Genomic DNA, 20,994 nt, shown 5'->3' on the forward strand with positions numbered 1-20,994 from the left:
ATACAATTTTAAGAATTGATATTCTAGAAATTCTTTAAATTTTAATATTAATATTTTATTAGGAAAACCTAAACGTAAAAGTAGTAAAGATTAAATGAAAATATTAGAAAAATATAACTAGCAAAGAGATAATACACAATTTATAAAATAAAGAAAGAAAATTGCAAGAATATTCATGAATCCATGAATTTTAATTTGTGCCATCTCCTTACTCTTTGTCTCTTTCCCTGATTATCTTGCTTCTTTCTATTATACATTGTTTTTATGCAATTTAACAATGATAATACGAAAAGGATGAGAAAGTAGAAGAAAGATAACAAGTGTTTAGCGAATAACTTTGTATTTATTTATTTTACTCAAATGGAAGGCAATCGATAAATTCGCAACAAATAAAAATAAATAACACTCTCTCTAGCAATAATTACGTGATCGTTACTTAAGAGTATATCTCATTACAATAAATTCAATGATACTTAATAACAAAATACTTATGTATACCATCTTCTTCTTGCAATGCGCGTATAAAATGTGTGTTCACATGCGACACTATTATATTTCTTTCCTCTTGATGCAATCGCGCGATTCATTATATACTCGATGAAGCTCTGCATATATGTATAGATGCGATCGGTTTATGTGCTTTACATCTTGCTTGGCTGCGTTTATTTCGTCCTGGGTTGCTCTCGCAAGTTATAAAGATTCATTTTATCCACACATATACGCACATACACCGCAGACGCACTACACACGACAGACTAACAGATTCTCGCACAGCCTGACAGATCGATCAATCATCGGCAAAATCATGATGAACGACTTGTAATTGAAATAATTCCGCTATTACAACGTTTAGCACGATGCACGCTGCGACGCAAATTCGATAAACTGGAGAGATGCAAACTTTTTACGATAATCTGAACTTTTATTGTATAATTATCCTTCGATTATCTTATATAAATTCGTCAAGCTTGCCTCTGCATAAAATACACGTATTCATACAAACACATACACACGCGTAAGCATACATTAGCTTTCTCTCTCTTTCAAATATTTTTTATGTATATTTATATATATACAATATTTTACAGAACAATAAAACTTTTATTGTCATGGCAAGGGATGGTGAAATGTGTGTGATGATTTTTCTAAGTGACGCTAATAGCAAGGGATATTCATTTCTTTTTTGGCACTTTTATTGTTCACCTCGAATGCCATGTTCCGGTTGCTTTGACAGTCATCTGTTTCAGGCCATACTTGTTTTAAAAAAATATCATTAATTTAGAAGCTTTAACGATACGATTCGGGGTTGAAAGCTTCAGACAACGGCGGAAGAAAGCGACTCGAAAGCGAGACGTTAAATGCAAATGTTAGTAAAACGCAATGACATTCGCGCGCGATCTTTTACAAACAATCGGCAGCATTATAAATTGATTAATAGCGTTGCTTTAAAAAACGATACTTTTAATAACATCGACTGATACTATACTATATCGATACATTTCGATTTCACATTGGCACGATTAATCTCTGTGAAATTCACAAGATTTGCGAAATCAAATTCGCTTATCCAATAAAAAAAAAAAAAAAGAAACGTTTCTGCGACCGGTTCTAAAAGTCAAAAGAATTCTAGAGGAGGAGGAAAGGCAAACCGGTTTCTAATTAAATGCACTGAGTTCCGGCTTAATTACTTCTGCACGTGTCTCGACGAATTCAACGATGCATTACGATGCATGTTCTTCCATCGCGTTCTTCCTCATCTTTCTATCGAGCACACGGAACATGGCAATACCTCGAGATCTTGAGGATTCTCCGTAGAGCATGAATATATTTGGAATGTTGCATTTTTTCTTTTGCTGCTTCTCTGGTGAACATGGGAAGAGGAAGTGATGATGATCGCGGGCCGATGTGCCGTTTTACTAATGAAACTGCGGAAACAGACTTCGATTATCGTCTCTCATTTGAAACTAACAACTTGAATACAATATTCTCTTTTACTCTCTTTTTTCCTATTTATACAATATCAGTCCCGCATAGAACTAAAAAGCTCGCCGGGAATTGACACTTCGAGGCACATTAAAACTCGGAAAACTCGGAACGTTACGTTAGGACTTTCTAAAAACTACAACCGCGACGTTTTTCGAAAAATCGATCGCAGTGTGTATTGGGGTTTCGATTAGCACCATCGCTGTCCATAAGCATTAATACATATCACACACATACATTTATTCATACATAGAAGAAAACCTGCAGTCGTAATATTTTAATAAAATTTGGATATATTCCTTATTAAAATCTTATTAAAATATCTTAAAAATTTTAAATATTGGAAATAATAAAAATGTTTAGATAAAAAAATTTCTAAAACAAGAAGTAGAGAAAAGAGAAGAAAATATTAATTTTGCATTATTAAAATATTTTTTATACATTATACAGATAAACATCTGGATTTTTTTCCCAAAAATAATTAATTTATCATGCAAATGTTACAATTTTTTCATATTGCAATTAATTCAAGATTCTCTTATATCCCTCAGACCAGCATTCGCGTTCTTGGAAACACGCACTAAAATACACATACTAATACACGTACATACATACACATACATGCATACATATTATTTCTTTTATAACCGAGCTCGCCGGCGTGGTCCTTCGTCATTACGTCGACGCGCGAAGCCGCTTGGTCTCCGAAGAACTTTTCAGAAATATGCACGACGACAGAGTTTTACAGAGTTTAACAATCGCAACATTTCTGAAACAAGATCCCTCGATTAATATAACGATCGCTTAATGTGCGATGTGCGTAATGGTTGCGGCTCGCGTGGCTTTGATCTCTCTTGTTCGTAGTTTGGAAACATGGAATGTCGCAATACGTCAAAAAGATTAATTATTAGTCGCGGGAGAAGTATCGAAGGACCGCACCGTGGCAACCGAAACGATTGTGCAGCTCGTTCACGCGCAGCCTTTCCCCATGATTTCTCTTTCATCTCTATTATTTTAATGATTATCAATTAAAATACGCAATAATTCCTAACATCACATGCTCTGTGGCTTAGAAAATATTTATAGCTGCGCTGAAAAATCCTCGAACTCGCGTAATTCGAATGTTACTCGATTCGCAGGCGTCAAGCGCATATATAGAAATATATTTTACATATGTGTATACGTGTGTATATGTATATATTTATATATATATATATATATATATATATATATATATATATGCATATATATGTATACTTTTACACAATAATTATTATTACTATTGTATTATATTAGATTCTGTAATTATGTATAATTATGCGGTTATGTTACGATTGATTACAATTAAGGGAGAGCAGAGGATAGAGCGATTTAGGGTATAGGGGGGTTTATTCGCGAGAAGATCATATATACGCAGTGTTTCTCGTCTTCTTTTCTCTGACACACACGCTATTTTTCGCCGTTATTAAAATTCAAGCAACACACGACTGGACAGTAAAAACTAGCTTAAAAAACGTATCGTAAGCTGATTCTTTGGAGAATTTTGAAAGTACCGCAATTGTTTCCGGAACTATTGTTATATCCTTTTTTTCTTTAATATATAGGAGCGTTAACCACATTCTGATTCTCGCACATTGCTATTTAATGGAGGATTTTAATTCGCATGAATGCAAGAAAGAAAACACTCAAAAGCTCATTTTAAGCATTTATCAGATATTACTTTTCTTACGGAACGATCGTTTATTGATCGAACAACGTATGATTAATCATTTATCGAGGAAAAATGCGCGATAACACGCGCGTCAAACTATTGTGAGGACTGGTCCATATATCAATACTCATCTCGTTCTTGTTTTGTTTGTTAATTACGATCGCGTATGATTAGAATTTATCTCATTCAGTAGTATGATTATGTCTTCAATACCTTATTTGTAAAAAACGTGCTGAAACACTTTTCGTCTCGATGCGCGCATATAAGTACATATTCGATGTAACATCGATATGCATAACGTCACAAGATGCATCAGAGGTAAAGAGGGATGTCGCGAAACGATTTATATAAAATGCACCGTATAAATCCGATTAAATGACAATATAATAATCTGAATGTTCACATTCCTGTGTCTCATTCTCTCGAATTATATATATTTTTTTGATTGTTTACTGAAGATTAAGTACATAACGCCGAATTACGAGAGAGTATCTCGGGCTAGGTCGCGAAGTCTACTTTGTCCCACGTCATTGGAGATAAGTCGGACGACATTTTGAAGTCGGGGTCTTCCATGTTAAAGAGATCAAAGGAGTATTGATTGCTGCCTAAGAGCGGATCATAGATATCCGTGGCGGACGAGAGACTGATCGACGGTATGGTAGATTGATGGTTGGATAATGATAATGTTGTAGAAGTTGGGGGTGATTGTGGCATTAGGGAATCTAGCCAATCGGGATCGTCCATATCCATTGGCATGTCGCAATCTAGTTGGACAAAGTCCATCGGATCTAACGTTTCCAAATCCAATCCTAGTTCCTGAGGAATAAGATATCAATTTTAATAACAGTGCTATTTTCATTTTTATAATCATATATATATTATATATTATTTTAATTAATATGCTAGAAAATAATTTTAAATAACTTTATTCTCAACAAAATTTCTTCCTAAGAAGTAAGAAGGAAGACTTACTTTGAGATCTAAATTTGCGTTGTCCGAAGAAGTGACTTCTTGTGGCGGTTGAGGGTCTGGGGATGCTTGTTGCGTCGATTGAGGACTGAGCAACATTGCGGTATCCATTTCGGCCTCGGTAGTTAGAAGATCTGTGCTGAAGGACGAGATCTCCTCCTGGTGTTGCAGTTGTTGCAATGCACTGGGTAATTGAATGGAAAATGCCGTTAGTGGTAATGGTGGTGGTGGCGGCGGTGCAGGTGTTGATGGACTCGAACAACCGCTCTGAGATACATCCATTGGTATCGGACTGATCGGACTCATTGGACTGGCGGCGGCAAAGACCAACGACTGAGTCGGACTATCCGCTGGCGCAGTGAAGACCAGATTTTGTTGTAGTTGACGATTCGGAGTCGTAGGAGTAGCCGGATCTTGCGCGGCACTTGGCGGTAATTCACCATTCTTGATGAGAATCTCTAAGACGTCGTCGACCACTTGACTCTTTATGTGACTCTTTTGGACCGGCTCTATTTTGACCTGTATAAATAAAATGTGTATAATATAAAAACACAAGGCTGTATGTTTATAACATTGTAAAAGTTATGCGCTACAGCTTTGTAATACAAATTAAAACACTATAAAACTTATTCTACATCAAAATCTTGCAAAATTATAATTGAAAGTGGTACTCACCTTAAGCAACTTAGCGGCTTCATCGTATTGCGGTGGCGGTAGCTTGCTGTCATCAGAGGTAGTAGTTGTTTGCTGCTGTTGAGCTTGTGCCTGCGCCACAAGAGCACCGAGCAGCGAGCCGTTTAGCTTGGTCGGCTTTGCCAGATTCAGAACTATCGCTGTAGGTATTTGAACAGTAGTGCTATTCTTGGACTGATTCTTCTTGTTGTTGATTGCAGTTAGAGTCGCGGAATCGAGAATAGCGGTCGCATTGTTCGGCTGTGCCTGTAAAAAGGCTGCGAGATTCGCCTTTGCATTGAGTTGTTGGAGCGTGGCTTGTTGTTGCGTTTGCTGCTGCGACTGTTGTTGATTTTGCTGCTGCTGCTGTTGCTGCTGCTGCTGCTGTTGTTGTTGTAGATGTTGAAGCTGTTGCAAATGTAATTGTAGCTGTTGTTGTTGCATCTTGTTCTGTATGTGTTGTTGGAGAACCAATTTCTCGGCGCGTACCGTGGCCGGCTGGGTCTGGCGGATCTGCTGGAGTTGTTGTTGCGACTTATACAGTTCACGCTGTAATTCCTCTATCCGTCTCCTTTGCACCTTGATGATATCATCTCCTGAAACACGAACTGCGTCGTAAAAACACCCACGTGTGTGCTGTCTCTCGAATCAACAGCTTCGTTCGAAAGTTTTCATTTCTCTCTCTCTCTCTCTCTCTCTCTCTCTCTCTCTCTCTCGCGCGCGCGCGCGCATCAAAAACTTAAAGTGGCGTTTAATACAATAAAGAAGTATTCAGATGACGGTTTTTTACCTGGTGGACTCAATGGATCATCGTGCTCGCTACTGTGAGGTGAGGCTGTTCGTGGACTATTCGGCTCGTCCTTCACGATACAAATCGGACTCTTGACCTGAGAGCTGGACTCGTCCGTCGCCATCGGGCCGGGTGTATCCATCAAGATGTGGCCCATATGCGTCACATGCGGTCCGTTGGAGGTCGAATTGCTACTAGATGATTCCGTGAAGGGCTTCAATCGCTCGATCAATTGCGGTTTCGGTCCCGACACCGGCAAGTTTCGTCGTTTCAATTCCACCTTGAGATCGCTCACTGCGAATGCGATGTGCGAAATCATTTTCTTTCTGTTCTTCGTGGCGAATTTTTCTCGTATTAGTGATGTGATTTTGGTACCTTTCATGTCCTCCAATTTGCCCAGGGGCCTCAACGGAGGCTGCTCCGAAGGATTGTTTGAAGAATTCGAAGGAGCTGGACTGGCAGCGTTCGCACTGCTTCCGCTTACGCTACCAGCGTCGCTTGCACCGCTATTTGTGAGCGACAACGGTTTCTGCGCTGCTGGCAAGATAATCTGTGGATACTGTGTAAAAAAAATGCTTTAATCTTCGTATTCTCGTCAATAGAATATTCGTTTTGCATCAAATGCTGATTTAATATATTTAATATATTTAAAAAGTGATTTTCAAAATTTCTTATAATAAGGCTCTTAAAAAAACAATCTGAGATGCTGAAACACTTGTGTACGAAAAATTCGAAATCGTGAGAGGAATGTAAAATATTTAATTGTTGCATGCGTCTATACCTTGTGTTGCCACTCGAGCTGCCATTGAAGGAACAGTTGTTGCTGCTGTAGGAGCAGTTCGTAACTGGTCTCACCGGGTGGCGTAACGCCAAGACCGGAAGTGTTAGACGACGCCGGCGTCTTCTGCGCGTTTGGCGGACCCTGTAACAAAAAGTCTAGTTGTATTATACCATAAAGAAAACGTGTAGAAACCTAACACGCATCTGACCATTCGTTCCTTTGACGATCGAGTAATCGTGACGACTCACAAAACTCCCAAAGAATAAACCCTTTGTCCATCTCGCTTTTACGTAACGCTACTCACGCCCCGTCAACAGATTTGAGATACTTTTCCTGACATCACCGTCTGATGTTCCCGGTGTATCGCGAGAAGGAGACGAAGGTAGGTGACGTAGCTCCGGTTCAGGTCCGCGCCGAGTGATAAATGATACATCAAGATATTTTCTGCGCCCTCATTTGCACGCCCATTCCCAGCTCGCTTTCACACCGACCAGGCCATATCTCGGATGTTTTGGACCTGGACGACTCGGTTCGGAGGTCTATCGGACCCATGGGGACAGGAGGAAGGGACCATCCCCGCGCGGATGGTCCGCTCTCGTCGCTCCTTGGCTTCCTCGCTCTTAGGTGCAATTAGCGCTCGAATTACTCAGAGCTAACGAGGTGGGTCCTCCCTCTTTCTCTCTCCCTTTCTCGAAAGATTGCGAGAGTTAATCGCCCGATACGATCTCCCTCCGAGGCTGTTCCTCCGGGCCCCGGTCTTTCCGCTGCGGCGGTCCACCGCAGCCGAGATTCACGGTTCGTGCTCCGTACTTGTTTTTACCTCGCCTTCTTCCTACTCGGCCACCTCCCTCTCTCATCTTCTTGCTCTCGAGCCGGCGTTATTTTTTTGCTCGTCTCGTCTTTTTGCCCCGCTCGTTGCCACGCCGAAATGCGGCTCTCCGTTAGCCCGGACCCTTTGCGCACGAGAACTAGTTTGTAGTGCCACCCGGCGGTCCCGGGTACACGATAATTATCGCGCGCCTCTGTATATACACTTCTCGGCCGTGCCTCAGATCGAAGAAGATACTTTGCATCTCGTCCGTCGCGTTTTAGCCGTGTATCGCGACTGAGGAATTTCCGGTACATTTTTTTCTCCTCGAATTTTATACAAAGCAAGCGGCTTAACTTGAGAAATTTTTATACGCTACCGCTATTCATAAAAATTAATATATTAATATTTGAAAGTTATATTTAATTAATTTTCTTGTACTTCACTAGTAATTACTAATCTCTACACCAGCATCCACATACCATTTTATCAAATCAATTATTAAACAAAATCAAAATTGTAGCCGAAATATAGCATGTAGAAATTATTATTTCTTTTTTAATAGCGTATTATTATAAATTATTGATTGTATTAATATCTATATATATATATAAAATATACAGATATATTATAAAAAAAGAGTATGCAAATGCTCGATTCGTCAATCAGGCTTGCTATTACGCAACATGGATTATGTTTAAAAATTTCACGAGACGACTGTGAACATGCACACACACATACACATACACAGCGATGTCAGAATTTCGGTGCTCTTCGAGAATACCCCTTAATAACTTTCGCGATTCAATGGTCATTCTGAAGACATAATGCGCTCTGCGTAATAAAATCGATATATCTCCAGACGAGAACGCACAGTATCATTCTGCAGCTCTTTTGGCGATTAAAAAAAAAAAGAAAAGCAATGAGACGCGCGAACGTCTTCGCGTATTGCTCTCGTTTGTGCAAGTCACACAGAATGACACGGTTGTTCTCGCCGCCGAAATGTTGACACAATAAATTGAAAGCGAACTTACTTTATACTCGTGGAATTTGATCGTGCGGGTCTTGGGCTGGCTCTTGTTCTTTGACTTCTTTCTGTTCTTGTCCTTACCGGGGGCGTCGCTCCTTTGGCACGTGGTGACGGCTGCGGCCGCGGCAATCGGGCTCGGTTGGGGCCGTGGGGTAATCGCCGCCGGCGGCGGCGCCGGGGGCGACGCTATCGAGATGTTGGATAGAGGACTTAGGCTGGACGTGGTCGAGCCCAGGGACATCGGGCTCGGCGCCGGCGCCAATGGCAGAAGGGTTGTCGACGGCCCATTCGTCGTCTGACTCGCCTGAAAGAGGGACAGATATATAGCCCGGTAGTTTTTTAACTTTCACGAGATAGTCGATGTAATTTTGTTGACAACTTCCTAAATATATTAGAATTATGGTCGTAATCAATCTTCGCTTGATTCACGCTTTTACTGTCATCATTTAGATGTTTAGAAATTAATGTTGAGGAAATTAATCTTGCTGTTGTGTAAAAAACGCTCTCATATCCGACTCAATGAACCGAACAGGGTGAAGGATCTATCGTTGTTGCTCCAAATTTACCTGCGTAGACGCATGCTGCTGGGCCTGTTGAATTTGTTGTTGTTGACTCTGTTGCGACGTGCCTACGACGGTGTTGCAAAGATCGGCGAAGGTTTGTATCGTCGGTTCCGTGGATGTCTGTTGGAACACGGGGGACGTCGACGAAACCACAACGGCGCCGCCGGTCGTCGGGATGCTGAGGGAAACTGTGACGATGCCCGCGGAGGCCGCCGCGGTTTCCAGAACATCTGACGACCGCGACTCCAGTTGCGGCGAGGACGCGCCCTCCGAGCTCTGAGAGTCATCCTCGAAGGTAATGTAGTGGTCCGGATGCTGAGGCTTCGTCACTTGCCCCTCGCAAGTGGCCTTGAAGGGAATGTGACCCTCTGGGGAAAGAAAAATAATTGTGAAAAATCGTAAAAAATAATTGATGGAAGATTGCAAAAATCTTTGATATGAATTTCGAAGGTGACGTAACGTTATATCGCAATTGATAAAATATACTAATTAGTCCGCTTATTTTTACATACTGCATTTTTTTAAAATACATCACAAATCCTCGTATCGTGCTATTTTATTTTAGTAAAGGTTGTCGAGATAGAGATACCTTTGACTGCCCTCTCGATGGGCTCTTCAGTATGAAGGATATTCTTTTGGATGAGCTCGAGCGGTCCGGGTCGATGACTGAGCTGATCGTTGAGATGATCGGCTAGCCTGGCCTTCTTCAGCATCCGCTGCCGCTCGGCCAGGCTCGGATCCACATGACCCACATCTTCGAGGATGTGCTGTCGGACGAGCTCGTCCCTGCCCGGTCTCTGCTGGATCTTTGCCTTTAGCAGATCGCCCGTCTTCGCTCGCTCCAACTGCTTCCGTTGCTCGTGAAACGCCGGTGGCGTTTTCAGCGCTGTGTGTGCGAGAAAGAAAACATCCTTGTCTCTCAAATCGCATTTTATTTGCTCTTCCCGCCGCGATCAATTTTACGCATGACTAGTACATCGCAAACTTTTTGCTTGCGCAAATATAACGCAATAATCGATAATCGCGGAGGCTGTCATTTCTGATGGCAAGTAGATTTCGATCAAATAAATTTTCTTAAAAAATACAAATAAATAAAAAGAAGAAAGCAGATGCTGAAGTTCTCGATTCGCGATGTCGCAAACATGTTGCAAGCATCAGTTTGACTCTCAAATGCATGGCGCCGTTTTGGTGTCAACATGACGCGTCCTCCGCTCCTCGCATTCTTCAGCACCATTAAGTCGCCGAATAAATGATCCCCGAAGCGTGTTCCTACTGCTATGTATTTCCGGACGCGGACGTAGTCATTTGCGCGGAATAAAAGTGCGTGTACCTACGCATCATCTACGCCACAGTATAGCGACGGAAATGTGAAAATACACGAGCACGCCCTGGTATTTTAACGTACCGCGTGTGCCGTAAGTTTCCATCTTCAACAGGACACGTCGGCGACTCTTTCCCTCCCGATCGCGGGTTTTTTTTAGCAACTTCGAGATTAATCGCGAATGCAATTCCCTTGCGAGAGAGAGAGAGATGCAACGTTTCCTCGGATATTATTCTTCGACTCGTTACGGAGAATTTACAGTTACTGTTATGAAGATACGAGAATAAATGAAAAAAGAATTTTTTTTTGCGACTTCTCGCTGAAAATTGTACTGTAAATACGTGCGAGATAATTATAAACTATTTACATATATATAAAATATATATCTATAACGAAATTTATCATTTATATTTTTTTCAAGTACTTATATCTTTTTATATATAATGTTATTATATATAATTTTAATATATAATGTGCTGTGTTGTGCTCTCTTCCTTATTTCGAAACTTCTGTCATTTCGTTCCCTTCTGAGCGCGAGATTTCAGAGGCTCCGAGACGTCTGACGTCCTTGCGACGCCTATTCTAATCTCATATGAAGTGTCTGAGGGGCGTCGTTAATTTGCCGCAATAAACGTCGTCTTTCGCGGTTGGAGTGAGCTCAAGATTTGGGAAATAAAATACGAAAATGCGATCTCTCTCTCTCTCTCTTTCTCTCTTTATACGACGATTGACATCTCGGGAGCAAATCGTGTAGGTCTATTTGTATTTGCTCGTTGTATACTTCGCGATGCGTATGACGAGTATGCGGAGATGAACTTGATGATACGATGCGTTACAATCTGGCAAACATCTCGTTGCGAAGCGAAGTAATAAACTTCGTAGATAAATTAATATGGACAGATTAACATCGTCGTAAACGCATTAATATATAATTTCATTCAACTGAGTATTTATAGCTATTTAACGAGTCTTTTATATATAAAAGTTTTCACTTTAATAATATATGTAATTTAGAATAGAGCAATTAACTTTTTTTTATTATTCACACATGTAATATGATCTTATAGATCTATAATAAAATAATAGGTATTGTTAAAAAATATTATAAAGGATAAACCAAATTTTTAGTAACATAAAATTTTAATAGCCATTGCTCGTAATTAAATTTTAAAATATATTATAAGATTATTGCAGTAAAATATTATTAGCAATAATGACTGCCGATAAACGAAAAACTTTTCGCAGAAATGCATCGATTTCTGGAAGAAACTGGAACTTTATAACACAATTCCGGACGGTTTTCCGCGAAAGCGACTATTATCCTCGGAACGCAGATGTGTATTAAGCGACTTTAAAGCTTCTTCAGGGGGTTACAAATGAATGAATCCCACACGGTATGGAAATGCATATACACACGGATGCGCATAAAGACGGACGGGGCCTATCAAAGTGCGTATTTTCATCAGCCCGGCAATATATGCCGAGGCGCTATAAAACGCGCCGGCGCGCGGACGGTAACAAGAGCAATATTTTAGGGTGTGACCCAAATAATTACTGGATGCCAGTGCTCTCGTTCTGGTAAACATTTGGTGCCCATCGTAAATCTACCGGGCAACTAGAAACTGCCGCTCTTATACCGTTGATCGCTTCGGGGATTTTGGGAGCGAAAGACGACGAAGCGTGTCGCGCGAAGTGTTTTTACTTTTGCTTCTTCATTTACCTCTCGAATGTCACGAGAATTTAGTTCATCCCGCGATACGATAAGAATCGAATCGTTTATTGCGGAAACGGCTTGTGTTATAAAGGAGCGAGAGAGCGCTCTTGCAGCTGTTATTTTAGTAGGATAGTCAACTCGTGATCTTCTTCTGGAATGATCCAATTTAATTATTACAAGATTAATTGATGCGGAAGAGACCTAATTCGTTTTACTTAATATAAAAAAACAATCGATAATTACCAATTTCTTTAATCGTTGCAAAGCAATTTATCACAATCAAGTGTCCTAGATATAAGAGCCTTACTTTTTATATAATTTCTGGGCTATAATTAAAGACTCGATAAATTGACTCGCGCATGCATCAAGCTATCCGAATGAAAATGTTTTTAAGAATGCGAAGACCAGTCAGACAATGATGTTCAGTAACTACGTAATGACAGCTGCGCAGATCGCAATATCTACAAGATTTAACAGCCTCGAGTTCTACTAAAAATGCAATTTTTCGCGGCGTACGATTAAGAAAAAATAACAAGATGTAAATGGCATAATAAACAAACGGATCAATACTTACATGGCATGATGCCTTGCGCAACCAGCTGATTGATGGGTCGCCTCAGCATGAGCTTCACCTTCAACGCTGTAACAGAAAAAGCAAGCCGCCGGTCATAAAGTGCACTTCCTTAGTTATGGGAAAGAAATTGGGGGCTAATTCGAAAAAGAACGGCCTCCTCGTTTCGTAGAACTTTTATTTGAACGAGTGCATTGCACTTCGGCGAGACATCGGGGAAGCCGTTCGCGAAATCTTCCCATCTCTCGACGGCACCACTCCAATTTCTGCAGGATTTCCACCGAAGAGTCGCGACAGCCGCAAAATATCAAGCCGCGCGACGCGAGATGCTTCTATAAAAATCACGGAGATCAAAGTCGATCATTCGCCCTAACCCGGCGTAGATTTTTTTCCTGTTGGATTTTTTCCTTACGCATACCGTACGCGTCTGTCTGGTCCTTTTAAAGAGCGATGACAGTTATATGTTTTCACATTTTTCTAACAAGTGATGCAATTAAAGAAAGACTTGACTTCATTATTGCATTTAATTAATAAAAATTGAAATAATAATATAATCGATATGTAAACATTACCTACTATAAGTATCAAAAATAAATATCTCTCACTTTTAGAATATCTTTAAAACGCTGAATAATTTACAGCTTGAAATACATCTTGTTAAATATATTTTGTTATATTTTATACATTAATTTTTCTCTCATATATTTCAACAAAAAATAATTACAAATTAAGTTTCTAGTTTCTAATTAATACAATCGTGCTATATTTTAAATTTAACATTTCTCAATTAATAAGTGCGGATATAAAGAACCACGAAGACGTAGCAAAGATCAAAAGTCGAAGAAATGCAAGTCTTGCAAGATCGGAGATATTCAAGTAATACACAAATACAGAATTAACACACAAAGGGCCGGCGGTTATAAATACGCGTACGACGCGGGCCAGATTGCATAAATTGTCTGCGAAAGAGGAAGAACAAAAACGCGGAGGCCGCATGGCCGCGCAATCTGAATTCAAAGCGGCCAATATCCCGGCGAAATGCCTGGCGCACTGCCTTTGAGCATAATGGCTCATCCGCGGTGAGATTCGCTACTTTATGCGCCGTTGCTGCTGCTATTGGATTCGTAACAGAGTTCAGATTCCTCTCGATCTTTTCACGTCTTTGAAAAGTCGCAATCGATATTTCACGAAAATTATACAATACTTATTATAACGTTGATGTGAATTTTTTTCCACCAATCGTGTATAGCAAGTAATAATTAATTATTGGTCGTATAATGAGTGTAAAGTCGTTGGACAGATGGTATCCTTCTTGTCGCCAAGAGCGTGATTTAATTCGTCGCATAGTTTCAGTTAAATTACAACTGCTGAGATTGAAATATGCTTTAATAACATTGTACTTTGGCATTATATAACACGAATCCGCGATGCTGTAAATGAGATCTCGTATCTCGCTACGGAGTAATCTATTATAGCTAACATATATTTTGTCTCACTCACATAAACAATAACGTATATGTGCCGAGAGAAACGAAATTATCACGGAATTCGGTCCTTCAGCCTTTTCTCTTGCTAGTTAGTGCTGTCATAGTTGTTAACATCTGTCCCCGACGTCTCATAATTTTTCTTTCGCTTTCTAAAGACTATTTTATTTTGTCTTGCACTCTTATCTCGTTCTGCTCTATTCTGTTCCCAAATTATTCCGGGATTTAAATTATATTTTCCCATTTGCATTTTCCTCCAATGCACTCGTGTATGCAGACGTGATCTTTGAAAATTAAAAATTTGTATTTCTATGAAACGCTAGTGCTTCGAAGTATGCAACTGCACACAACTATGTATGTTCCAAGTATGATTTCCCGAATCGATAACGGGAATCAGGTATGTTCGTTAAGAGATAAAACTATCGCGATTAAAGCGCGTCGATAAGATTGCAGAATGTTTGCTTTGCACCTTATTGTACCTGCGATCATAATTCGAATCCCTTCGAACGAGATTTCGAATCGCGGCGTGTTTCGCTCGATTATTATCGCTCGAGTATCGTAATCATAATAATTCGCGCTAATTGGCGATTCCGTGCTGTCGAATTAAATTAGGTCGTTCGATTACTGATACGAAACCAATAATAATAAGTTTGCCGGCTCAACTTTACCTAGTCTCTTAATACACACAGGTTTAGCAACATGTCGTAATAATATCGCTGCTCTTTATGGACAATCGACTTTACTCCGCAATGTTGCAATTATGATCGTATTCTATGAATTATATACTAGAGTATCTGATGTGATAAAAAATCTTGAAATATATTTTCATAATAAGAATACAATTTCCAAAAATAATAAAATTTAATGTTCATATGCGTGTTAATTTCTTTGCAAGTTGAAAAATCTTGAGAAATTAAAATTCTTATTTTATTAAAACATTTTGATTTTAATTTCCGATCGTGTAATCAAAGAACGATTAATGAAGATTCGGATAGATTGAAAATCCTGCCTGACGAGTGAAACAAAGCAGGGCACGGCAGAGTTAAGTGGAAGCACCAGAGGGAGGCTAACAGACGCGGAGAAGATAGATGCTAACGACCAGAACGGGGCTGGCTACCGAGAGATACGCTGGACCAAACGCAGCGTCACGAGAGGCGGCTCTCTCTCTCTCTTCTCACAGCGCACGTGCATAGCTGCGCACGTGCATAGTTGTGCCGTGTAGCCGGTGGCATGGCAGGTTACGACTTCGTGGTTCGCGTGGCTCGATCGTGCTTAACGGAGGAATTCCCACCGTGTTTCGCATTTCTGGAAGCTTCCGTCGTTGTTTCGCCTCGCCAAACCGCGTTACGCGACTAATTTCTTAACCCCGCAGGGTCGAGCGTCCCCCAAGTTATGTGCAAAATTTGGTTTAATATGTTGTAATTAATTACGTGTATCCGAAGAGGAAGATGAATGGACGGTATAACTCTGAAATAACTATTCCGCGATTTATATAAATAGATTTTTGTAAAAGATATTCAAAGTAATGAAATTGAAGCGAATTATCATATGCCATCCAACGAGAAAAGCAGTAGAATATTTTGAAATATGTCCGTCCCTCCCTCTTATGAAATGTGTGAGACAAACTTTATTATTCAAACATTTCAAAGATTTTCAAAATATTGATGAAAGTCTGTTTTTTTAAATTATAATATTTCCATCAATCTAAACTATTATTATTTAGAGCTTGCGTGTAAAAATATATGCAAGTGATAAATGCATCACGATACATTGGCCGAGCTATCTATCATATTTCCAAATATTTACACAGTCAACACGATAAATCTCACGTCGTTTTACGATTGCAATAAAACCTACAACTCTGTAACATCGTATCAAAATTATGATTATCACTTTCTGCACGTATTTCATCCATTTGCGAAATGTACAATGTATATCTACTTATGCGAATGCTTTACGTGGCCACGTGGATGCAAATGCATCGATAGGTGCGTATTTCGAACTAAATTCATCGCTACTTCGGACTCTCCCACGCATTGGCTCGCGAACTCGTGTTAATTGCTATAAATTTCCGGATGCGCAAGAGAGATATGGGAACCACGTGCCACCGCAAGTATTCGCGTCATCCGTAGAATGCAGATTTGCGCCGTGCATTCCTGAGAGGCGATTATCCTCAACGTGCATCCAACTACAGCCTTTGCCACTTTGATTCTCGCTTCGCGACACATCTCGCTCTTATGAGCCATCGTGCTGATTTAACAGGCGGCTGATACAATATTGTAGGAATAATATTTAATATCTCAGATAATTAGAAAAATCTATATAATTTTACTTTTTCTTAAATTTTTTTAATACAATTGATTGCAAAGAATGAAACAAGAATCGACTGATGAAAACTTTTTCTTATCGGGACAAAAGATAAAGTTGTCGAAATGCACAGCAAGTTACATCTGTAATCGATATTTAATACGCGAGATCTTATTATTTAGATTTACGAATGTATCTATAAATGCCATCGAAAGTTGTCATCGGTTTTACGATCATCCCGCTAACGCGTTTCTCACACGACGACACTTACTTTATGACGATCGGCAAATAAATCAAGAGGACTGGAATCTTAAACGCGACGTTAAAGAATTCCGGAAGACACACCGCATTCCTTCGGCAATCCCATAAATATTAGTGAAAATTCGTCTCTACGTTCGCTACTACTATTTTGACCCCAATTTTCGGTCTTATCCTTAAGCTAATTCGACAAATTGCCGCCGCGTTCCACCGCATCTGTTCATCGACACATCCTCGCGTGACTGTATGTCGCAAGAAAACGCATAAAACGCGACGCTAACGCATACGTTTATCGCGCTGCACATTTACCGGAGAGGTATCTCGTCTCTAACCGGAAGATATTGCGTTCCGGCTAATGGAACAATTTACGGCGCCTAAAGGAGGAATTATCAGATCGACGCTGCAGAAACGCACGTCCATGAATATTCGGGAGTATACGTCGTGCTACGGATACGGTAAATCGTGACGCGTTTATTGGAAAGACCTCCACAACCGCAAGATATTGCATCCTAATAGGATGACAACTCTTGTAATGCGCAAATAGAAATTATCCTTCGGACGGTATTGGGTGCAAAGGTCTATGAATGCTGAAAGCTTTCGCAATACACGTAGATACGATGCAGTAAATGCTATAGGCAATCATGAATTGTCATGGCAATTTTGAACTCGAGTCTTACATACGCCGTATACACTCGATTAAGTTTAGTGTTTACCGTTTACCGAGACACGGTACTCCAAAAGATTTCATTATCCTTGAAAAAAATTCTAAGGGCTGTATTTCAAGAGATTGCAAAATCATTAGACAGAATCTTTTAGAATCGTATGTTTTCGAGACACCGAGTAGACGGGTAGAAGTCGGGCATTCACGAAATAGAAAGGCGGACTACGTAAGCCCGCATAAGACACGTTTACGTGTCAGGCGGGGGTGATCCAATAATACGGCAGCTTTGGGTATAAATAAAGCCTGCGAGCCCGGAGATCGCGAGAGAAGTTGTCTTGTCGTCTTCTCTCTCCTCTCCTCCCTGTCACCCTCCCGGTTCTCCTTTCCTCGCGCAATCGCTTATCTCTCTTGTTCACCGCTTTACGGTCTTCGATCTTCTAATTCCACTCATGTCTTCACGCTTTATCGCGCGCGATCCCTATTTTTTTCCGCGTCTCTTCCTCTTAGACAAGGTATAATGTGACATTATTTTTTTGAAAATAGTAACTGAAAGCCCTCCCCCTCGCTCCTGTTGCTCCACGCCTACGTGATTTTCGGAAGATGAGCGGCGTAAACACACATCTCACGACCGGCCCCATGGAATATTCTATTCCCCAAATAACAGCCCACTTTATCAACACGATTGCGAAACTCTAGATGAAGACATTGTAATTTTTCTAGAAACTATTTTGATCTTCTATGTTTTTCCCCCAGAGATCAAACTGTCTTCTAAAAACGCGCGTGATTTCAGAAAAACTTAATTTACACGTTCAATAAAAAGTGTCAAAGTTTATCATTTTTTTAAATTAAATTAATGTTATATCCATATGATCTAAGAAAATTTTCAATGATTTATCATTCGTTTCTTCCTTTCACAATGCGAATCATACAATGGATAAATGTAAAATTTCATTAAATTTTTACTGACTGGCACATTGATATGGCTGGTTCGCCGTCGCGAGAATATTAATTGGAATTGGTCGATGAATTTATCGCGCAATCATTTGAATTTTTCAGAGTGGCGCGTTTCCCGCTATTGTTTCCCCACGCACAATTGGACGAAGCGTGCACGCCTGTGCATTTACGTCAAAGTGCGGGGAAGGTCTGCGAAGGCACAACCGTGAATATTCGTTGTGACGAATGCTCGATGGCGTCCGTTTGACGTTCATCACACTTCATATCCCGCTCATTATCCCATATTTATATTTAATTGACATTCCCGTGCATTATTTTCTATTTGCGTCCTGGATGTATATAGATATCGTAAACTTACAAAAAGAGTATATTAATTTATTTGTTTTCGACTAAGCTTCTATATAAAAATCATACAAATAATGATGATAGAAATTTAATAAAAATCTCTCCTCAAAGTTAAAAGTCGACCAAACTGGCAATCATTTATTATAATAATTAGTTAAAATACAACGTTTCGGCTGTCATTGCAGCCCTTTTCAAGTAAATCTATAAAAAGTTACATAACAATAATTATAATTTTAATACACTTTATCGCAACAAATAATTATAAATTCAAATACAAAAATATGCTTCACTGCAAACCACCGACAATTATCACCATTGTTTTGATGAACAATGTAGAACTGACAGAAGTAAGCAAGAAATAAATAGATATTAACTGTTAGCAAGAATCTTAGTCACTACGCGTTAAGAAAATAGAGACAAAACTAATGTGTCTTTCGCAATCTAAAACCTCATAACAAAGTCAAATAAATAGGTAAAAATAAAAATAATTTAAATTGCCAGTTTGGTCGACTTTTAACTTTGAGGAGAGATAGAAATTTAAGATGAAGAAAATTCCTTCAAATATAAATAAAATATATAATAAAAAATCAAACATTAAAATATATTAGGTAAAAAAGAGCAATGATAAAAATCTTATGTGTATGAAAAAACACAGATAATAATATATAATTATTACTCTTTTCTTTAATTAATTTCAATCGTAATATTTTATTAATCCGTTTAGTAGACAAATTATATATATTCTTGTGCGACAGATATAAAATTTCATCAACATTGCGAATGTATCATATCCAATTAATCTGTTTCCACCATAACAAATATTATTTCAACAAATTATTAATTAGTGAATAATATTAATCTGTTTTAGAATATCTGACAGAGTGCATAAACAAACTAAACTACTATGAAATTACATCGCCATCGGCAAACTACAACGTCGAGATCCAGGCGCAAAGAGATTCGAGTATCTTCTCGAGATCGCGACGCACGTATGTGGTGAGTGTAACTTTCATATTAATCATCTTGCTAGTTAATTCGCTAATAGGATAATTAGCGGCGTGGAGGAGAATATACCCAGCCGACGCGATTTACTCGATTTTCACGTCGGAGCCGGCGCGCCTACGTGCATGTCGTTCCTCCAGCTGTTCCTCGATCTTCATGGCCATGGATCGGCGCACCGCGGTAGCCGGGAGGAACGCCGTTTAATGCGTCGATCGTGCGATACGCACACAAACGCACCCATGCATGTGCTTATAAGTGACTTATAGAGCTCGCGCGCCAGCACTTGGTGTATATTATAGAGCTCTATGTAAGCTTAACACGGCTTCAGCACGCTCCGCCTATCGGCTACGCCTTCTAATTGATGTGCGCACTTGTCTTTCGTAATGTCCCCCTCGGAGCGATAGAGAGAAGCGTGAATTTACATTTTTCTCCTGTGTTTACGAGATATCGTTGCGTACCGCGAGCGACGCGACGTGTATCGTACCTTGAATCTTCTGCGCACTTAACGATCGATTTATGCGCACTAATGCATCGATTAAGGTAAATAATATCTTTATTGGTCGTCGTTGAACATCTATTTTACGCGGCCGAATGTATATGCTTTTCGTTAAAAAAAATATATGGGGTATATGACATTTTAATTCTTGCAATCAGAAATAATAATAAAATTTTTAATTATCGCCGACAAGAAAATTATCCTAGAATATATGGCAATTAAAAATTTAATTTGACATAAAGCTTCACGTCTCGGATGATTATACGACTGTTCGATTCATCTTCGTACTTGGCATTTAACGCTAATACAGGCCTTCGAATCGTGCGATCATCGCGTGCAATGGGCGTGGAAAGAATTCGGAGCCAAAACCGCTAGAAATCGGTCCAGCCGACATCTCTCGTATCTGTACCATTTACTATGTCGCTCCGAAAGAGAGAAAGCAAAGACAGAAAGAAAGAGCAAGAGAGCTCGAGTCAACCGTCTGGCGCTCGTAAATTCTGTCCAAAATTCTTAAATATCACGATTCCCTCTCTATTTTTCCTCGTCCTCCTCTCCTCTTCTGCTCTCTCCTCGA

The 20,994-nt window shown here is 39.7% G+C and overlaps 1 protein-coding gene across 2 annotated transcripts in view; it reads right to left on the reverse strand.

Moving 5' to 3' along the window:
- Positions 1–323: 323 nt before the first annotated feature.
- LOC114934997 (uncharacterized) overlaps positions 324–20,994 on the reverse strand; it is a 154,803-nt gene continuing 134,132 nt past the window's right edge. For both annotated transcript variants that reach the window (XM_029307737.2, XM_029307738.2), the window contains 10 exons: positions 12,917–12,982; positions 9,897–10,193; positions 9,311–9,675; positions 8,749–9,048; positions 6,907–7,047; positions 6,501–6,684; positions 6,126–6,419; positions 5,339–5,931; positions 4,667–5,182; positions 324–4,510 (listed from right to left, as the gene is read on the reverse strand). In XM_029307737.2, the coding sequence (XP_029163570.1) occupies positions 4,193–4,510; positions 4,667–5,182; positions 5,339–5,931; positions 6,126–6,419; positions 6,501–6,684; positions 6,907–7,047; positions 8,749–9,048; positions 9,311–9,675; positions 9,897–10,193; positions 12,917–12,982 (3,074 nt within the window). In that variant the 3' untranslated portion in view covers positions 324–4,192. The remainder of the gene's footprint in view (positions 4,511–4,666; positions 5,183–5,338; positions 5,932–6,125; positions 6,420–6,500; positions 6,685–6,906; positions 7,048–8,748; positions 9,049–9,310; positions 9,676–9,896; positions 10,194–12,916; positions 12,983–20,994) is intronic.

The sequence above is a fragment of the Nylanderia fulva genome, unplaced genomic scaffold (assembly GCF_048542155.1).
Source record: "Nylanderia fulva isolate GAGA-0341 unplaced genomic scaffold, ASM4854215v1 Scaffold35, whole genome shotgun sequence".
Classification (NCBI taxonomy): Eukaryota; Metazoa; Arthropoda; class Insecta; order Hymenoptera; family Formicidae; genus Nylanderia; species Nylanderia fulva.